Raw genomic sequence first — 21,405 nt, 5'->3', positions numbered from 1 at the left:
GCTACGGAGTTGAACATTAGTTGTCGTAAACCCAAAAAATTAGGTCCACTGTTTAACGACAGTTATGAAATAAAATATATATACTGTGGAGCCGCGATGGCTCATGGGACCGGGTTCGGATCCCGGCGATGACTAGTCGATACGAATTCCGCATCCGGCTTGCACCGACCACAGTACTGACGCGAAATGTCCTCAGTGGTAGACGGATCGTGGGTTAGAATCCCCTTGCCGTCAGGTTTACTGTGGGAGGTTCTTGTGGTCTTACTCTCCATGTGAAGTAAATGCGGGTGTGTTCTATCAAAAAGTCCTCCACGAAGGCAAATTTCTCCCAATACTCGATCCAGGAGTTCCCTTGTCTTCTGGATTGGGTTCAAAATTACATGGCTACGGAGTTGAACAGTAGTAGTCGTAAAGCAAAAAATTGGGTCGGCTATTATAAAATTAAATAGGAAATTCGGTCAAAGGAATGAAAAAAAATCGAGTTAAGGAATTAGGAATATTTTTTACATTTCATTTCATTCGATAATTCTTCTTGCAGTGATGCATGGATTGGTGCGTGATGAAGGTGGAAAACTTCACGAAATAAACTTGGCACGGATTACACTTATCAGTAAGTGTATCATATGATCACTGATATATCTTCTACTTAAGCTTGTGACATTCCAGTCGCTTCACTTTTCAAGAAAAAGACTTACGTGAGTTAAGAATACTGTAGAATAAAATTTGCTAAAGACTACAGCTACACACCTGAAAGTAATGAAGTTAAAAATAATATTCAATATTCTAAAAATGGGATAAAATTGCATCGGCTTTTCATAACTTAAAACAATATATTTAGAATTTTCAGAAAAAATTAATTTAAAAAAATGCACATAAGTATTGCAAACTACTATATCAAAGTGAAAAGCATATGTCAAAATCTCACGAATAATTATTGAGATAAATCAGAACTAATGACAAATTAAATCAAGATGAAGCTGAAGTAAAAAGGTGGTTCATTAACGTTTTTATTTTATTTTTAAAGACAACTAAATAAATGTATAATGAATTTAAATAAATTAAGTTATAATTTATGTAAATTAAGCTTTTTAACAAATGAAATACCTCAATCTGCGTGTGTTTTTAATTATTTTTCGCAATTTCTATTAAAAGAGTGATAAGCGTTTTGCGATATTAAAAAAAATTGAATACCACGACTTATAAATACTGCAAACATATTTATAAATCTTGATAATCGTGCTTTTAAGTGCTAATTTAAAAAAAAAAATTTCTACGATAATGCTTTAGCTTTCTTTCCTTAACGATCACTGGAAAAAAAATGTTCCCTAAAAAGAATAAAAAGTTTGAGCTATTTAAATATTATTATTGGCATCACGCAGTTATTCAACAAGATTTTCTAGAAAAATACTATTGAAGAATCTGCAGTGGTTTCAACTCTTAAAAATTGTTTGCTTTTGTACTCAAGTAGGAGACCACACCCTCTGCTTGCTCCTCTAAGCAATAAGTCTCCTCTAAGCTCTAGGCTCCCCTTGATTACCTCTAGTTGTTTTCTTTCTTAAAAGTCGATATTTTTCGAGTAAACAAGGCTCACTACTTTAATAAAATATATATAGTTATTGCAATTTAAGGTCATTACATTGTGTTAATATGTTTCCAGTAACTAAATGAAGGATTACTTGCATTTGAAAAATAATCAACAATACTTGAAAAATTGTTTTGAACTTAGGTATATAGAAAGGATGACGCAATAAAAAGTAATGAATGAAAAATAATTTCACTCTTTCGCCAGTTACAAGCCGGTATAGCCTGGTTGGCAGGGCGCTGGACTCGCGCTCGTGAGAACAAGTCGATCAAGGACTCTCCATGTAGTAAATGGTGGCTGGAGCACGTTAAATATATTGGGTCACAAAGTCCTCCATGTTCCCATAACAAATTATACCTCTGGGGTACTGAATGGGAGATTGATCGTTCTCTGTTTCAGGTCGAAATTGCGATCTATGGATGAATGGATGTATGAATGGGTCCGCTCTATAAACAATTGTGACGAATGAGTGTGGTGGAAGTCGAATTCATGGCCCTAGATGGCGCCACTGGGAAAGAAGAACAATCGCACCCTTTGCCTTATTTACCTAGGCCAACAACAACCATTTATAGCGATAATTTATGTCATTATGACAGTTCAAATAATATATTATATCTGACAACATCTAATCTCTTTAGTTTTTATTTTTACTTCTGATATTTACTCAAGCTCGAGCTTATAAAATAAAGAATTCGAGAGAAAGAGGAATAAAATTTCCAAAAAAAAGGGATGTTATTCAGTTCTTTAGGCTGAATTGACGTTCGAAAAAAGAAATTTTGAAAAAGAGAGAGTGGTAATGAATGGGACAATTTTTGGATTTTTTTATTTCTGTAATTTTTTCGAATTGTCTCATTTTTTTAGCTCAAAATTGTATCATGTTTACTTTAGTTATTTGGTTACATGAAAAAATCAAGAAAATTCGATTAGAAAATGCCTACAGTGAATGATAATAGGGACAAAAAATAGAAATCGGCCCCATTCTACCCATGGGATTGAATAACAAGTGTTGAATAACAAATTTCATTCAAATCCTTTCAGTAGAATCAAAGCTACGAATATCCGAGTATGGTCAATTCAATTTTTACCACTCTATAAATCTCAAACTAATCATTGAATGTAATTTCTTCCCATCAAATTCCCTGAATATTGTGTAATTAATCATGTAATTAATCATGTATTAATCATGTATTAATTTTGTGTAATTAATCATGTAATTTCAGATTTCTAAACCTTATATTTTTTGAGACACAAAACAAAATTTAGCATCATGTTGGATACCCAAAAAATAGTGGCATAGTCACTAGTGATTTTTTTAGAACAGAGCGAAACATCTTTTACTATTGCACTTAAAAATTCTTTTATCTGAAGTGTAGGATTTAGACATTTGCATACCTTATTGCATCCATGCATTAAAGTTGATTTGTTTGACACGTTAATAGCTTCACCCTTTTCGCAAAATACTTCATTATTACATTAGTACAAAAATTAAGCAGCTTTTTTTGCTGTAGTTACAAGGCGGTCGCTTATTTTTCCAATGTTTTTTTTAGAAAATGATTTTTTTAAATTAGCAAGATAGCTTCAGAGTTTGTACTCTTATAACTGTGTCCAGCAGTCAAGTTACTTTTACCGCATTATGAAAAACTACAACATTATAAGATTTGGTTAATTCTTTCTTAGATGTTCATCATACAACGCGTAAAAAAAATCTGAATTATTTAGGAAAAAAATTGATTTGCTCTACGGCAAAAGAAAACATATTTTCTGGGTAACATAAAGCGTGAAATTTCTAAAAAATATAACAGGTTTCAAATTAAGTTATTTTTAAAACTTCTAATACTAATAAAACACATATAATGCTTTGAATACTATACTAACATATAGTATTAGCACAAATGATTGAATTTTAAGAATTTATATGATCAAGAATATTGCACACATTACAGTAAATGGTTATGAAATTAACGAAAATGTACTGAGTTTATTTTTCAGTCGCAAATGCTTAATGGGATACTCTTTTAACGTAAGTTTTCATAATCTAAGACATAATACAAGACATGTCTTATGCATAATATAAGACATAAGATCTTTGAACGTAAGATATCTAATCTCTTGTAACAACACAGATTGTAGTTTCACAGTGATAAGGAATTACATAATCCATAAATACATTTTTAGACCATCCTTGCATTGTTTCTGGAGCGGTGATTCATAAACAGCGTCTTGGGCATTACCCCTAATCATGTGGCCACCAAGTTATCCGGACCTTACGCCTTCCGATTTCTTTTATGAGGTTACATCAGAAACGCTTTTTATGTACCACACCGCTTCCAAAAAATACTGAAAGATACAGTATTTTTCCGATTAATTGTTTTTCATTTAAAAAAGGTCACACATTTATGGCTAAAAAAAGTTGGTGTATATTTATTTAATTTTGTGCAATCCTTTATTGTAATGTGTACAATAATTTCGAAAAGGTAACTCATTAAAATTGTATATTCATTTGCCAGAATTTCTGTATAATAATTATCAAATATTTTAAAAGATTTGCAGAAATTAGAAAAAAAATGCTTTAGAAATTTCTAAAAAGGCGAAACAAATACCAGCTTTTAAAAAAAATAAATGTAACGATAGTTTTATAAAAATAAATGTTGTTTTTCGTTTTTATTTATTTTGAAAAAAAAGCGATTTAATATACCTAATTCATTTTATACAATTTTCTTAACAATTGACAATTTTTTACATCCTTGTGAGCTGCTGGCTTATTTATTTTTTGCTTATAAAATTAGATCATAATGTTTCAATAAAGCATAAAAACAGAATCAAGAGTGGCAAAAACTGTTTTTTTATCGTAAAAGAAAGGATTTAATCTAATAAATCTCTGATAATCTGCTTGTCTCTTGTAATGGAAAAGCGATTAGTTTCTTCCACAAGGCTTGAGCATCACATCTGTATGGGAATTTTTTTTTTCTATTGAAGATAATCTGCAAAACCCTGTTAAATGCCTTAGTTCCGTGAGAAAATTTGGCTCGCAATCCATAATTATAGAATATCCGAGTTTTTTTATAAATAATATTACAAAGAATGTGTCAAAACTTCTTATATAGACTCATTAAACTTATATAAACTTCTCTATTTATATAATGGAGGAATTAGTAAAATCTCAGAATTTTTTGTAGAATTAAAATAGCTCCAACTTTACAAAAAGTTTTATGCAAATATTGATAAAAATTTCCGAAGTTTTTTTTTAAATATAAATCAGTTTTATGAATTTGGAAAATCTTTTTTTATAAGTAAGATTGGTTGAGCTTTATACATTTTTATAAAAATAAAATTGGTCAAACTTTATATTTCATATGAATAAGATTGATTAAACTTAGTAAATTTATTAAAATAAAATCACTTGTAAGCAAATATCATTGCTTAAAGCTGATAACTTTTTACGTAAAACAGTTACACCAAATTTGATATTTTTTGAATTAATAGATCGTATGAAAGTTTTTAAGTTTTTATTGAACATAACTTACTACTTACAAAATATTTTAGTTATAAAAAAAATTATAAGAAGCATCAAGAATAAATGTGAAGGAAAGATTATGATTTTTTTTCATAAATAAATGAGACTGATAAGGTTTTATATTTTTTTTTAAAATGAAAATGTTCAAACTTTATTTTTCATATAAATAAAATTGATCAACACTAGCAAATTTTTAATCAAAAATCAAATTTAGTGATGTTTTTTATGCACGTAGGATTTGTTCACCCCTAAGATTATCTTTTTATTACATAAACAATTTCGACCAAATTTTTATCATTTTTTTTACAAACAAAACTTATCAAGCATTATAAATGTTTGTTGATGCTTGAAAATCATTCCATTTATAATCATTAACGATGGCATAAATACCCAAACAAAATTCTAAATGATATAATGGCGTAAGAAAAGACAGTGTATAAGTTAAACAACTATTTTTATATCCTCCACTTTTCAGAGAGCCGGCTGACTGCGGGTTCGAGTCCCGCTCAGTGCATGAATCTTGTTCTGTGTGTTGTCGTGTGATGCGCGATAGTGGCCCACCCTATGAACGGGTATTTATGACAGTGTGGAGTTGGTTCACAGGTGCCCACCGGGTACCGTTATTAAAAACAAAAAAGGAAGTCAAAAAGGGAAAACTCTGAATTTTTTAAGGGGATAGAGCGCTCGCCTTCCAGTGAGGTGAGCCGGGTTCGAATTCCAGCGATGACTAATCTATAAGAATTCTGCATCCGGCTTGCACCAACCACAGTGTGAAATATCTTCAGTGGTAGACGGATCATGGGTGAATCCCGTTGAAGTCAGGCTAACCGGGGGGAGGTTCTCGTTGTCTTCCTCTCCATGTAACGCAAATGTAGGCTAATTCTCTCAAAAAGTCCTCCACGAATGCAAATTTCTCCCAATACTAGATCCAGGAATTCCCTTGTCTTCTGGTTTGGGCTCAAAATTACAAGGCTACGGAGTTGTTGGACCTTAGTAGTCGTAAATCCAAATTTGGGTCGACTGTTCAACAACGGTTATAAAATAAAATTATAAAATCTGTTTTTAATCCTTATTTTCACAAACTGATAGCGGATATTGACTGTACTAGACATCATCTTTAAAGCATGTAAAATGTAAGGCCATCATCCGATCACAACATGGTATATAAAGCTTGTGGTATTTAGATTTACTATCCTTTTTTTCTGATAAAATTACTCAAATACAATTATGAAATCAGCAGTTTTTGAAAAGTAGTTAAATATTATACATTTGTCTGTTTTGTTTTGTTTATTTCTTTAAATATTTTTGTATTTAGTAATTTGCGTTAGAAAATTTTTTAGCTCCCTCTTCATCGATTTTCAATGGCTTAAACGATAAAAAAAAATTCAATTTCACAAACTCCGTAGACAGGGAAAAGTATAGTTTTAAATTATTTTCTTAAAACCAGAGTTCGCATAATTTTTTTTGCTTTATATTTTTGAAAAAGAAATCTATCAAAGTTCTGAAAATTATCAAACACAATTTCTCCTAATCTAACAAACGGCTTCCTTCATTTTTAACTTTTTTTGAAAACTATAGTGTTATCAAGAGAAGAATGTCTTGTCATAGGCTTGTTGAGAAGGCCAAGGCCCATCCTGGGCTGTCGTGCCAACGAGGAGGAGGATAGTGATATCAAGGAGCATTCTATTATAAAAAGCTTATTGGGTACGTAAAAAGCAACAACAAATAAAATGAACAATCACGATCATTTTCAAGCATATCAGGAACAATCATGAATATTAAAAAAAAAAAAAGAAGAAAAATATCAAATAAAAAATTTAACTTCAAATCCAAGATGGCGTGTGGATGTGCGAAGTTGGATAATAAATATAATTTGCATTACTTATATGTTATACTAACTTTAAAAGGAAAAAGGATAGCAAAAGATGCAAAAAGATAGCAATAACTGTCATAAACCAAAATCATAACTTTTGTAGATTAGGAAACTATTTAATAGCAGGCACATTTTTAGATTAATTTTGAAAGGTAATGTATGCAAAACTGTAACTGTAAATTCAGTTCGTGACAGTTAAATGTCATAAACTGAAAGCATAACTATTGTAGATAACGAAAAAATTTAATAACTGTTATAATTAATATAGAAATGTGTTTGTAACACATTTTTACATTAGTTTTAAAAGAAAGTTTGAAATCTAAAAAAAGTGGGTCAAAATAACCTAGATTTATGTTACGTATCTCTAATTGGTAACCGTTAATGAAATAAAAACCAGTTTTTTATTTTGCCTTCTAATATAATGAGCTAAATTTTCGTAAACTAATTTTAACCTTTTTAACAGAAAAAACAAACCTTTGTGATCATTCATGCAACAGTTTCACATTATCAAATCGAATCCCCTACATTTTGTTTCACATAATGTAGGATTAATCCATCGAATTATAAAATAGAACTAACTTTTACCTAGAAAATACATTCTTGTATAAATATTCTTAAGGATCTTTAGTTCAACTAATGTTAAACTCCATTAACTTTTAATTAGGAACATTAAATTAAACCTAATTCAAAGCGTGTAAAAATCTGGTTCACAATACATTGGAAATCTACTTTTAATCTTTATTTAGTAGAAAAAAATATTGTTTTACTAATTAAATGGAATTTGTTTTTCCTTTTACAGTGTTGTGAATCCGGTTTACTTGGATCTATTTTATTTTATTTCGGATCTATTAACTTTTAAAAATAACATAAAAATGTGTCTGTCCTGAAATCAAAATTTTCATTTATTTTAAGCAGTTACTACAATATATTTCCACTTAATAATTCACAAAAAATTATTATTACTGGATTCAAATAGTTCTTTAGTTGGGTTACTTAAACTCATATTTTCTATCACAGTGAAACCTGTGTAAGTTGACCACTTTCGCATTGCTCTTGTGGTCAACTTATAAAAGGTGATAAGTCAATATATATTTTTATAAATTCTAATATCGTGTTTTTCTTATGTTGATCATGTTGTTTATTTTATTCACATATTCATTGTATGTTTTATAAATTCTGATACGTTATTCTTATATAAAACACGTTATTCATTTTATTCAAATATTTATTGATTTTTTTATTATAAATTCTTATATCGTGTAATTCTTATGTAGACCACGCTGTACATTTACTTCGCATATTCATTGAATTTTTCAAAAGTTATAGTGTTAATCTTATTTTGACCTTGTTGCTCATTTTATTCACATACTCATCGCATTTTTCTTTAAATTCTTACATCATGTTATTCTTATGTAGACCATGTTGCTCATTTAATTAACATATTCATCGTATTTTTCTTTAAATTCTTACATCATGTTATTCTTATGTAGACCATGCTGCTCATTTTATTCACATATTCATTGTATTTTTCTTTAAATTCTTACATCATGTTATTCTTATGTAGACCACACTGTGCATTTACTTCACATATTCATTTAATTTTTCATAAGTTTTTATATCGTGTTATTATTATGTAGACCATGTTGCTCATTTTATTCACATATCTATCGTATTTTTCTTTAAATTCTTATATTGTGTTAGTCTTATGTAGACCATGTTGTTCATTTCATTCACATTATTCATTGTGTTTTTTTAGAAATTCTCATACCATGTTATTTTGATGTAAAACACGTTATTCATTTTATTCAAATATTCATTGTTTTTTTAAATAAACTTTTGTATCACGTCTAATAATTAAATCGTTAATAATTTGTATACATTAATGTAACAAGAAGTCTTAAATGGGTATGCCCACAACAACTAAACTATCATGTAGCCACTAGTTAGTTCCAATCTATTATTGGTAAAGATTTGATTTACAAACATAAAAGTGAGCGTGAAGTTATGTAATAAGCATGGTTATTCATAACAAAATATCTTCTGTCATTTAAAACAATGAAAAAATAACAGTACCATTACCATTAGTTAAGACATTTGAAACATTGTCTTAATAGAATATGAAAATTAAAAATAACATTAAATAAATATATTTTTGTTTATTTTAAAAAGTTGCATTTCTTGTAATACTAAACATTTAAAGAAAAGGTTTTGAATTCTTATCCTCAAATATAAAACATTTTAATACATAGAACTGCAACAAACCAATTTAATTCTGGCTTTTTGAATTAATAAATAAATATTTTAAAAAAATGCTTTATTTTTTTTTCAGTATCGTACATTTAAGTCAAGTTTTAAATCATATCTCGTTGAAAATAATAAGTGTTCCACTGTTTTAATATTATGAGATAATAGACGTCATGATAAATATTTTATTGGAAAGAGCAATGTGAACATAACGGATTACATGTCACATACAATAAACTACGAAACTGTTTTTCTTTAAAAATCATCTTTCTTATCATAAAAAGTAGCAGTTTCTCAGACGAATACTTGATTCTTTAGTTGTTCCATTCTTCTACGACCCACGAACAAAAAAAAAATGAATGCTGAAATTGTCGTTTGCGTTATGGTATAGAACAATTAAATGGACCAAAACTGTTTTTGTTCGAAAATCATCTTTCTTATCATAAAAAGTAGCAGTTTCTCAGACGAATACCTGATTCTTTAGTCGTTCCATTCTTCTACGACCCACGAACAAAAAAGAAAGGTATGCTGAAATTGTCGTTTGCGTTGTGGTATAGAACAATTAAATGGACCAAAAGGGGTAAATAGTCTGGAAGCTCGATGACCCAGCTCGAAATCTGCATTTTTCAAGGTTACCACTTGAAAAATAAACACACAGCGAGCGGGACTCTTCACACGATGAGTCACGTGGTTTTCAAATAAAAAGGTCAGGACGACAAGTTATGCATGGGATGTAGTGAAGGAACACCTCTTGTTCCGGCGCCGGAACTCGTTCTCTCCTTTTTATTTCATCCCAGTGTTCTTTTTGGAGAAGTTAGTTAAAATCGCCTTGCTCTTGGGCATCCCTATCAGATTGTTGTCATCTTCACAGCGTGATTGTCAGTGAATTTCATTTGGTGTTGGAATTATTCTTTTTAAAGAGAGAATTGGGTGGTTATTTAGATTGTGATTGTGGAACAAAAATTCTTCAGAGTATAAATCGAAAATTTATACGATTTCGATATTTAAACTTAATTCGACTTTATTTAAAGTTACCGATTTTAGTATAGCTTTATAATTAAGGTATGTAATGTATTGCTAATTTTTTAGAATACTTTTTTTTTACATATTTTATAATTTGAAATAATCTACATTTATTCTTTATTTCTTCTAAAAATATATCTCTTTTATACATATGTTAATTTTTTATCACTTTTTATATCATCCTTATATCTTTCTACTTGGAATTTTTCATACATTCTAACTTCATGAATTTCGTTATTTAAAAGAATGTCCTGTTTTAAGACTTGTTTTGTTATTTAAAATTTTATACTAATGTATCCCCGTTTTATTTTGTCCCAATTTTTTTTCTGTTGACATTATTATGATCACGGGATTGCATACAACATCAATCGAATAATTTTGCAGCATTCGATTAGTTTAATCTTGCTTAGCACAATTATCAGAGGATATTGATTTGTGCAAATGTTTAAAAAAATGTTTTCTTTTTTAGCGATTAAGAGTTGAACTGAAAAAGTGTATTATTTTCGAAAGTTCGTCTGTTGCTTACATTCAGTTTGTTAAGTTCTACTGAGATAGCTGTTAAAATTGTTTTGCATTTGAAATCTCTGGTATCGTTATTTGAATCATTTTTCATCATTAGATCGGTATAATCTTAATTACCGTACTTATCGGAGGATACCGGTTTGTGTTGCAATTTTTAAAAAAATATATTTTGACTGTCAAAAGTTGTATTGAAACGAAAGCATCATTTTTTTTTTTTTTTGTAAACTAATTAATTTTTTATACTCAGTTTTTGATTGGATTACAGCATTTAGTATTTATATATAGATTGAAATAGCGTATGAAAAATTTGTTTTTGCACATTTTTAATACACATTTGTTTTTAATTTCTATAATTTGCACTGATTTACGGCTGTTTTTGTTCACAATGTTTATTAAAAATTTAGTTTGTGCTTAGATATCCTAAATACACGAATTATCCAAGAATTTTTAAATTTTCTTGAAGGAAAAATTGAATTTTTTTGCAAAACTTGCACGTTGTTCTAGCAAAGAATTTGAAACGCTAAATTGAGACATTGAAAGCTGAAAACGATTTTTAAAATGCACAGAAAGAATGTAATTTTCTTGTTTTAAGTTATACTTTTTGTAGCATCTATTTGTAAGACTTATTTTAATGCATTTATTTTTATAGAAAATGGGAATTCAAGGATTTATTTGGTTTTAAATTATTATATGGTATAAGAAATGTAAAATTGAGAGACTATCTGTGAAATATAATATAAGCAATAGCAATTGAAAATACTAATAATAAGATATATGAATAATAAAAATTAGCATTTAAAAAATAAATAATAATTAATAATATATAAAGAATAATGGTGATGGTATTTAGCACTAGCTAAGTACTTTTCCCATAGTGGTACTTTTTCCTAACTTACGAATGATGAATGAAGATTCTGTATTACGATATTTTGTAAATATGAGAATCCAGAATAAGAGAATACAGAATTCAGTCACTCAAAACTTCTGTCTCACAGTGTTTTATATGAATGATATTTTGTCTGTCAGTATTTTATCGTTCTATCGCTCTAAGATTCTATTTCCTTCTGGATTGTCTGGATATCTCTTGATGTTTTTTTCAAAACAATTTTGGTGATGCTATTAATTGATTTATATGTTGGCATCGACAAAATATGACTAAAAACGTGAATTATAAATAAACAAAAGGCATTTTTCTCACCAAAATATCCATATGCATCATTTTTACGAAATTTGCTTATCCCATTTATGCTACCCGTATCTCTCGGTAAATTTGTTATTATGTCTGATGATTTGGCATTCATTGACTTTACCGTCATTAAAAAAAAACTCAGTCACTTTTTTAGGATTTATTTGTATTGTTACCAATAGATACCAATAATTGCAAATATCAAGTCTTTACTTTTGTTTTTATTTTTCGAAAATGCATTTTTCAAAGATAACAACTTCAGAACGGGTTAAGTTTTAGTCAGACTCTTAGAAAGTGACAGTTTTCTTGATAATTAAAGGAAAAGGTGAAGGTTTCAATGGGTGTTAACGCATCTACCATTCGAAATAGCATCGTGACGCCCTATTGTTTTCTTTTTCAATTCTATTATTCTAACCGACAAAGATGTGCTAATGTTAGTTTCCAGCACAGACGGGTGCAACACAGATGCAAATACGGATGAAGAAATCATACCTCTCACTTTTTCTATTGAAATATCTGTTGACAGATAATCAAGCATTTTAAGAATTTTGCCTCCCAAATTTAAAATATAAAGAAATTTTGCATTTATATTTTTCTAAGAAATGTGTTTAAAATAGCCGTCGAATTTTTCTCGTCCTCAGAACTTTTTCTCTTCTTTTTCTGTAAAGTTTATCTAGCATTAAAGTGCATTTTCATGCTTCTAATAATGCAACAAAATTATGAAATGGAAATGTAAACTCTTTTACAGAATCGTCTGCCTTAAAAAAAAATATTTTTAAGCAGACGATTCTTTTTCAAGCAGACGAACTTCATAGTTTTGATGTAAAAAAATTCATCTGACATTATAAAGTATTTTCATATGCAGCAGAACAATAAAATCTAAAGTTAAAAAAAAGAACATTAATAAAGATCATTTGAAAATTTGTATTTTCTTTCCTTAAGAAATAATTTTTCAATAAAAATAAGCATCTCAAGATACCTTCAGAGTTTCTAATTATTCCGTAACTGACAGTATTTCATAGCTTAAAATATCATTTAAGCCTATTTTCCAGGAAAATATGAAATCGCATTTTTGATTCGCTTTAACACATTAAAAGAGAATTGCTGCTAAGTTACCTTTTTAAGTTAGCAAAACTCCTAGTACCATTGATTAGTACCAATTTAAAAAATATTTACTCGTTGTAAAAATGTTAAAAAGAACAAAGTTTTTTAGATGAATATAGTATATAATTAATTACATAATATGCAAAATATACAAAGTGTAATGTATTATACTTAGTTTTGAGTATACAATTACTTTATACAAAAAAATGAAAGTACACTGCTAGAAATTCATAATATGATAATAGAATATCATATTACGGTATAAACTATAGTCATTTTGGATGCACCATCCGTAAAATCCCTTTTTACCCTCCAGCATTTTAAAACATTATACCGCAGATTTTACAGTAATATTGATCTAATTAGAGTACTGTAATTATTACTGTAAAAATTACAGATTAAAAGAGTTTTTTATTGTGTAACAAGTTTCGATAAAGATGAATTTTTACAGTGTTTTTTAGAGAGAGAAAATTATCTCTCTGACTAAGGATAATTTTTCCTTTCTTTATTGAAAAATTTTCTGAAATATTCGATTTGGTTTTAAGACTAAAAATATCAATTGATCATGAAAAAACATGGCAAAAAGAAAAATCAAAAAATCAAAACCTCTTTTCAAAATGAATTCCCAAACAAAAGTCGACAAAACTATTGTGCTTTTAGATATTCCAAAGCATGTAAAAATGTGTAGTGCTTAATTAAATTGCCTTATCTAAAAAAAATCTTCTCCGTCAAACATACAAATACAAGATAATAATACGCATTTCTTTTCGTTTAGAACTTTAATTAACCGTGTAAGTTATAGGAAAACACGTCTCAGTAGAAATGATACAACTTAGATATGCATGTTCCGACCTTGACTTTCGCCAGAGAAACTTATGTTTTAAAAACTTCTGTTTCATTTCCAATATTCTAAAGCAGCAGTTGTTCTTATCCAGTAGTTTTGAAATCTTAGTATTCTAAATAGTAGCTTGATAGTAATAGAATTTGTCGTTCTAAAACTAATGAGCTTTTTTTTTTAAAACTTGCGCTCAAAATAAAGTTTTCCGCTTCAACGAATGAATTAGTTAAGAATCCAGAGTTGGAAGAATTTTTTCTAAAATCTAATGGAATGTAAATAAATAGAGTTTTGTTCCACTTCATATTGTTCTATATATAGCATTAACTAGACATTAAAAAAGAAGTAGAAAACGATAGGCTGTTATAAATCCTCCTCATAGTAATTGGTAAAAAAAAGTTGGTCAACTTTGCAAGTCGGGTTTTCCAGTTAGAAAGGAAAAGTAAACAAAATTTGCATATTACTATCTTGAGAAATGAGACATTCTTTCTAACTTAATTTTTTTATACTCTGAATAAATAATAATAAGTACAAGAAGCTGGAACTAATAGTTTAAGAGTTATACTTGTTTTTATCTAGAAAAAGTACAATACTTAACTTTTTCCTTATTTACGTATCTGACATTATCTAGTTTGATTTAGTTAAATGTTACCTACATACTACGTAGTTATATTGGGAGGAATGTAAAACAATATTGCTCGGCAGAAGAAAAAAAACAGTTCCAATTTCTAGAAGAAAAGAAAAAAGCTTCAAAGGTTGCGGTTGTAAAACATTTGACGCTTTAACCACAATAAGCGCAATATATGTACACATATTTGTCAACTGCGACAATAAATAACTATTTTCTTTTATTAATAAAAAGCAACATTTATAACTATTTACAGATGTTGTCCAATAGGACTACCCTTTTAAAGTTTTCGTATTTCATGTAATGTAATTTATATAGAAATCGCGTCTCTGCATTTTCTTATGTAGGAGCGCTATTACGAACTTTTTGCCTCAGTGATGCCATCAAAAGACAATAAAAAATAATGTCATAAAATAATTTTAAAAGGAAAATAACATCACTTTATGGGCATAATTTTAATATATTCAGGGAGAATTTTATTTCATTTTATTTTACAACCGTTGTTGAACAGCGACCCAATGTATGATTCACGACTACCAATGCTCAACCCCATAACATTGTAATTTTGAACCCGATCCAGAAGGTAAGAGAACTACAGAATCGTGTAATGGGAGAAATTTGCCTTCGTGGAGAACTTTTTGGATGAAATTAACCCGCATTTGCGTTACAGGGAGAGAAAAAACACGAAAACCTCCCACTGTTAGTTTAACGGCAAATGGACTCCTAACAACATGATCCGTCTACCACTGAGGAAATTTTACGACAGCAATGTTGTCGGTGCAAGCCGTGTGCGGAATTCGAATCAACCAGCCAGCACTGAGATTCGAACCCGGTTAACCTCATTTGAAAGCGAGCACTCTATCCCCTGAGACACCACTGCCCAATGGGAGAATTTAAGAGTCCAAGGTTTTTATAATTCTTTTAAAATTAGTTATTGTAATTTAAAGGAAAAAGTGTTGCAACCCGCCATAAATTTATCATCACGATTTTCATGATAATGAAATAATAATTAAAATAAAATTAAATTTTAGTGATATTGAAATAAATAATAAATTTCACAAATTAAAAAATTTATTTTAAAAAAAATGTATTTCACTAGAATTTTAAATTATCCTAACAAGGTTATGGAATTTACCAGATATTTATGTACTTATATTAATTACATAATCTTGTTTAATTGCAGCAAATATGAATCATCGATCTAGATTGGTACTGTTATCTCTTGGAACAGTATTCTTAGCCAATGCAGTAGCATCATCACTAGTTCAGAGTATCCACTCCAACTCAAATCAGCTTCTCCAAAATATCCTGACTCCCCAAGTAGTAGCAGCAGAACGGACATTAGATGCTTCAAGTCTTGTAGAAATGATCATGTTTGGACTCGCAGGAATTCCAGTCTACAAAGCAGTCGGTTTTCTGTTGCCATTTTTAAAAACAAAAAAGAATCAAGCCAAGCAGAAAGACATGGGGAGAGTTTTACAAAGAGGGCGCAGCAAGCGAGACTTGCCCTATGCGCAACAGTTGCTGGACCTACTAATATCCGTGGAAACTGCTCTTGAGAAATATGGTGTAACCGAACCTCAATGTCAACTCCGGGCTACTTGCCAAATTTATAAGAGAAGTGCTGGTAACAAATCTCGTAAATCCGACAAGAATTTCATTAAACTAGTCAAGTAAGTATCATCAGTTATTGGATTTCTTAATGAGACATGCAATGCTTGTGCGAATAATCATTATTATTTCATCATTTTGAATCATACGAATAATACTAAAATACTAAAGACCATACGAATAATACTAAAGACATTCCACTATGATATAAGACAAAATTAACTGTTACCGCCAGCCACAAGGCAATTGAATATAGCAAATGGCTGTTAAAAAATTATTTGATCACCGCTATTTTTCTTCGTAATTTTCATTATTATTATTTTTTAAATATATGGAGTTACTATAAATATGTGGAATTATTATAAGTACACGGAATTATTATAAGTGCATGGAATTATTATAAAAATTTTATAATATTCTGAAAATTACTTTATTTTACGATTGCTTTTTAAACTTTTTCTTTATTTTAGAAATGATCCTCATAATGTTTATCATATTTTAAGAAATGCTTCAAATGAAATGGCTTTCATAATTATATAATGTATAAATATGTGCAATAATAATAAGTATGCGGAATTATTATAAATATATGGAATTGTTATAAAAATTTTATAATATTCGGAAAACTACTTTGCTTAACGATTGTTTCTTAAACTTTTTCTTTATTTTAGAAATGATCCTCATAATGTTTACCATATTTTAAGAAATGCTTCAAATGAAATAACTTTCATAATTAATATTAACAGATTTTTTAATCGTTTAAAATGTTCAATTTTTGAACTGTTACAACTGCAATTGTCCGTCGGCCAATAACGAAATTTCCCAATTTTTTCCTATGCACTTTTTAACGCATTTTCCAATGTCGTTTTGCTCCTGTTGCAATAAAACCCTCAACTAAATTTACCAGGAAACGTTTAGTTGATGAAGGATTCGGATTTGAAACATTTGCAATTTTGAATTTTTCCCCTTCTTTTGATTTCTAATTTTCTCTTTAAAATTAAATTGTTTTACATTATTGACAGAGTAAAGAAAAAACCACAATGATATTTTGTGATTGATTGAAAAGCAATTATGCAATAACTATAAGAAATAAAACTTAGCAGAACTGAAGAGGAGAAGGAAAAGGTTTCTTAATTTTGTCGCGCATTTTTTTTTTCTAGGAAAATAGGAAAAATCGTTATAAATGAAAATGGAATTTCTTTAATTTAAAAGAAGAGAGTGAATTAAAGGGAAATATATTGTAACCTGTAATAGAATCGAATTCCAAATGGAATATATATTCGAAATTTTAAGCACCCTTTTTTGTTGTTGTTGTTTTCCTTTCATTTTTGATCCGAAAAACAGTACAAATTAAAAACTAGTGTGTTTTTCCCCCTTCTAAAATTGGGAAAAATCAATTTTTAAGAGCACGACTTTTTAAAATTGAAAACCTCCGAAACAATTCGACCGATTTCGGTCAAATTTTGCAGTTTATTATTTAAAATTATGAAAGAAGAGTGGAATAAAAAAGAGTGGAAGACTTTCCTTCAATTTCAGTATATATTTATATCTTTTTTTCATAAAACACGTAAACCAATCCGAAAATTTCAAATTTTTAATTTTATTTACAAACTTATTAACTTTGTTATGAACTTGTTTAACTTTTTTCCCTTTTTTCTTCCCACAGCGAGATGCGAAGAGAAATTCAAAATCCAAAAGTTGTTCCACTCGCCAAGTACGTCTTCGAATATTACGAAGAGGCCGCCATTCGTGGCGAACAACAGTGCGATTGTCAAGAAAAATATCCGAAATGTGTCGCCAGTTTCCAAACGTTTTTGAAAAAGCCTAAGGGAAGGAGACCACAAAATCAAGTTCGAAATCATCAATAATAGGTCGAAATTGTTTTAACAAAACATCCAGCGATTTCAAATCATTTTTTTCTAATTTGTACCTAAGAGCTTTTAAGTCACTTGAATCAGCTTTAGTAATTCCTTTATACAAAATGAACTTATCATTCAAATTTGTTTTGTTCTTTTAAAAAACATGCTCTCTATTCTGCGAATCTGTTGAAACATGGTTTAGTGTCTATTAGCTACGAGCTAGTATTGTTTTCAGATCATCGTCGAGGATGAATCCCAGACCGTCGCCAAAAATTCATAAGTTGAGATATTTTCCATTGCGTTTAACCATAAGGTTAACCTTATTTTCTACCGCTTAGCAATACATTTTTTTGCAGAGAAACTTTATCGTTACCGTGAACCCTGTGTGCATCTTTAATAATATATAAGCGGCGTTGATCAGCAATTCTGAGTTTACGACTAACACTGTTCAACGTCGATACCTAGTAATTTTGAACCCCACCCGGAAGACAAGAGAACTCCTGAATCACACATTAGGATAAACTAGCCTCCTTGGAGGAATTTTAGATAAAATTAACCCGTATTTGCGTTACCGTTACATGGAGAGAAAAACCACGAAAACCTTTCACTGATCCCCTAGCCCGATGGCAAAGGGATTCTAACCCATGTTCCGTCTACAACTGAATATATTTCTTATCTGCACTATGGTCGGTGTGATCCGGGAGCAGAATTCGTATCAACCAGCCACAACTGGGATACGAACCTAGGTCACCTCATGAGGCGAACACTCCATCCTCTGAGCCGCTACTGCTCATGGATCTCTAGTATGACGTTAATTACGAATCAAAACGAATACGGTAACATAAATTCAAATTAAATGTGAAACCTCCGTTTTGGAAGTGCTGATTAAGTGGCTTTTAATTTTTCTTAATTTATTTTAATTGTACCTCATTGTATTGAACAAAGTAAAAGAATTTCGTGATATTTTCTGTATTATATATATATATGTGTATGATTATTAATCGTGTATTCATAAGAACTTCCATTTTATATTTATAAACTGCTCAGTATCATTTCCTCTAATTGTATGGTCGTTTTCTTAGACGGCGTTGTACCTTGTTTTCGTCCGTAATAATTAAAAGGTATCTTATACATTTTTTTTCGATGCAAGCTATTTAAGTTTTAAATGTTAACAATTAAATCATTTATATTGTAGAGTGTCTTTATGATTTGAAGGCATGGAGATGTCTTCGAATTTTCTAACTTCATAGTTTATTACGAACTTCATAGAACTTCATAGTTCTTCAAATAGAAAACTTTTATTTACTTCTGTTTAAATACCGAATCCGGTCTAACATTTAAGATTTGAACCGGTATGGTGACAAATTTATTCATAATTGAATAATTTTGATTTTTTTTAATGAAATTCATGGCATAAGAGCTACTAACTACATTGTGTGACACATTCTTTCAACCACATGATTTCAAAAATAAATGTATTAAAATTGCTATAAATAAAATGTTTACTTGATACTTAATCACTCTATGTCTGATACAATACATCAGTTAAGCAATTTCCTAATATATATATTTTTTTGAAAGTATGAAAAAGGAGAAGGAAATATACAAACTTAGATAGATTTATGTGTCTAAATATAATCTCACTTTAGTGGTGCTTTTACTGTAGTGTAATTCAGTATTATATGTTTTGTGTTGTTTGTTATTTATATATTGGTGTATTTTTCATAACATGTAAATAAAAAACATTCCTTTGCTCAGTCTGACAGTTTTTAATTATTATTTTATTAATTTATTTTAATATTTTTTTGGACTGTCGTTGAACAACTCACAATATTTTTTTTTTGGGGGGGGTGCACGGCTACCAATGTTCAACTCCTTAACCCTGTAATTTTGAACCACCCAATCCAGATGACAAGGGAACTCCTTGATCAAACATTGCGACAAACTAGGCTTCGTGGAGGACTTTTGGATGGAACTTATCCGCATTTGCGTTACATGAAGAGGAAAAGCACGAAAACCTCCCATGGTTAGCCCGACGGCATACGAGAAGTATTATTCGAAACAAACAAAATACAGAAAAATAGTAATAGAATATTAATTATATATAATTGTTAGAAAAAGTTATGAAGTCCAATGTACAAAAACAATAAGATGATAAGCGCATTTTCGATGCAAAAGTTCTTAAACGGTCACTTGACCGGTTATGCTATGTTTAGTGTTAAAAATGCTATTTCGGTAAACGCTAATGTGTCCTTTTTTCTTGTTTTTATTTCTCATAAAATCATGATCCGCTTACCACTGAATATATTTTACGTCAGCATAAGCAGATAACTTTCATTTAAGTACAAAAAAAGGTAGCAAAATTATTTCATTTTTAGCATTTATTTAGAACGCGTGATATCTAAGATCAATAGATAAATTATTTACAAGTATTTTTTTTTAATAGGAAATCATTTAATAGTTTCATTTAAACAAAACAAAAGATGAAGTTATATTAAAGACTTAGATAACAGAAAAATTTATTTATATTTATATGTTATAGTTATAACATGTAAATAAATATAAATTTTATTATTTATATCTAGAAATGATAAATTTATTTACTAAAGTGAAACTTCTAATGCGACTTCCAACAAGGTTGCGTTAAACGTTTAACGCTACCATGGCAACGAGCGGCCTGTGATCCTTGCAGGAGATTATAATGTGAATTTCTCGTTACCTGAAGCTGAAACAATATTAACCTTCCTTAAAGACAAATTTGGATTGGAAATGATAAATGGTAGGAATGATCCAACAACCAAAGGGGGAACTACCATTGATGCAGTTTTTGCAAGAAATATTGAAAAAATAGAACTCAAACATTTCGTATCTTACTTTAGTTATCATAATCCCATTGTAAATGTTATAGATTTGGATATTTCTCCACTCGAAAATGATAATTAAAAGATGCGATCAATTGTGAATTGTAAGCAATGTTAATAAAGTTTGTCTTAAAGAAACAATATGATTTCACTAAAAATCAATTTCTACCCCTTCCTATTTTCATTTCCACATTACGAAGTTTCACTTCTTCCGCGCGGAAGGACTCCACGCACTATTTTTTTATGTATTACGATGTAATTATGAGCACTGTTTCATTAATAAAATGTAGACTATTTATACACCTCATTCATGTATTTAGTTTAACTTCGTATTTCTTGGTCCTGATTGATTTTTACTTGCCAACAACAGGCGGTGGACTAAATAATGAAAACACTTTTATAGCAATACATTTTTTAATATTTCTCCAGAAATGCTCATCGAATTATTTTATAACTTCAGAAGTGTTTAGGTCATGCGATTTCTCACACATATTAGTGAAGTTTGCAGCTTTAAGATGTTTGAGGGACCGACAATTAATTACAAAAGGAAAATAATGTTTTTG

General features: G+C 29.5%; 1 protein-coding gene across 1 annotated transcript; it reads left to right on the top strand.

The window, feature by feature from the left end:
• The first annotated feature begins 9,998 nt into the window (after positions 1–9,998).
• On the top strand, positions 9,999–19,738 carry LOC107456955 (DUF1676 domain-containing protein Osi17). The gene is made up of 3 exons (XM_016074952.3): positions 9,999–10,275; positions 15,695–16,184; positions 17,789–19,738. The coding sequence occupies exons 2-3, from the start codon at positions 15,700–15,702 to the stop codon at positions 17,988–17,990; spliced, it is 687 nt and encodes a 228-aa protein (XP_015930438.1). The 5' UTR covers positions 9,999–10,275; positions 15,695–15,699; the 3' UTR covers positions 17,991–19,738.
• The last annotated feature ends 1,667 nt before the right edge of the window (positions 19,739–21,405 follow it).

The sequence above is a fragment of the Parasteatoda tepidariorum genome, chromosome 5 (assembly GCF_043381705.1).
Source record: "Parasteatoda tepidariorum isolate YZ-2023 chromosome 5, CAS_Ptep_4.0, whole genome shotgun sequence".
NCBI lineage: Eukaryota > Metazoa > Arthropoda > Arachnida > Araneae > Theridiidae > Parasteatoda > Parasteatoda tepidariorum.
Note: the sequence above shows the minus strand (reverse complement) of the source record. Positions and strands in the feature narration are given on the sequence as shown.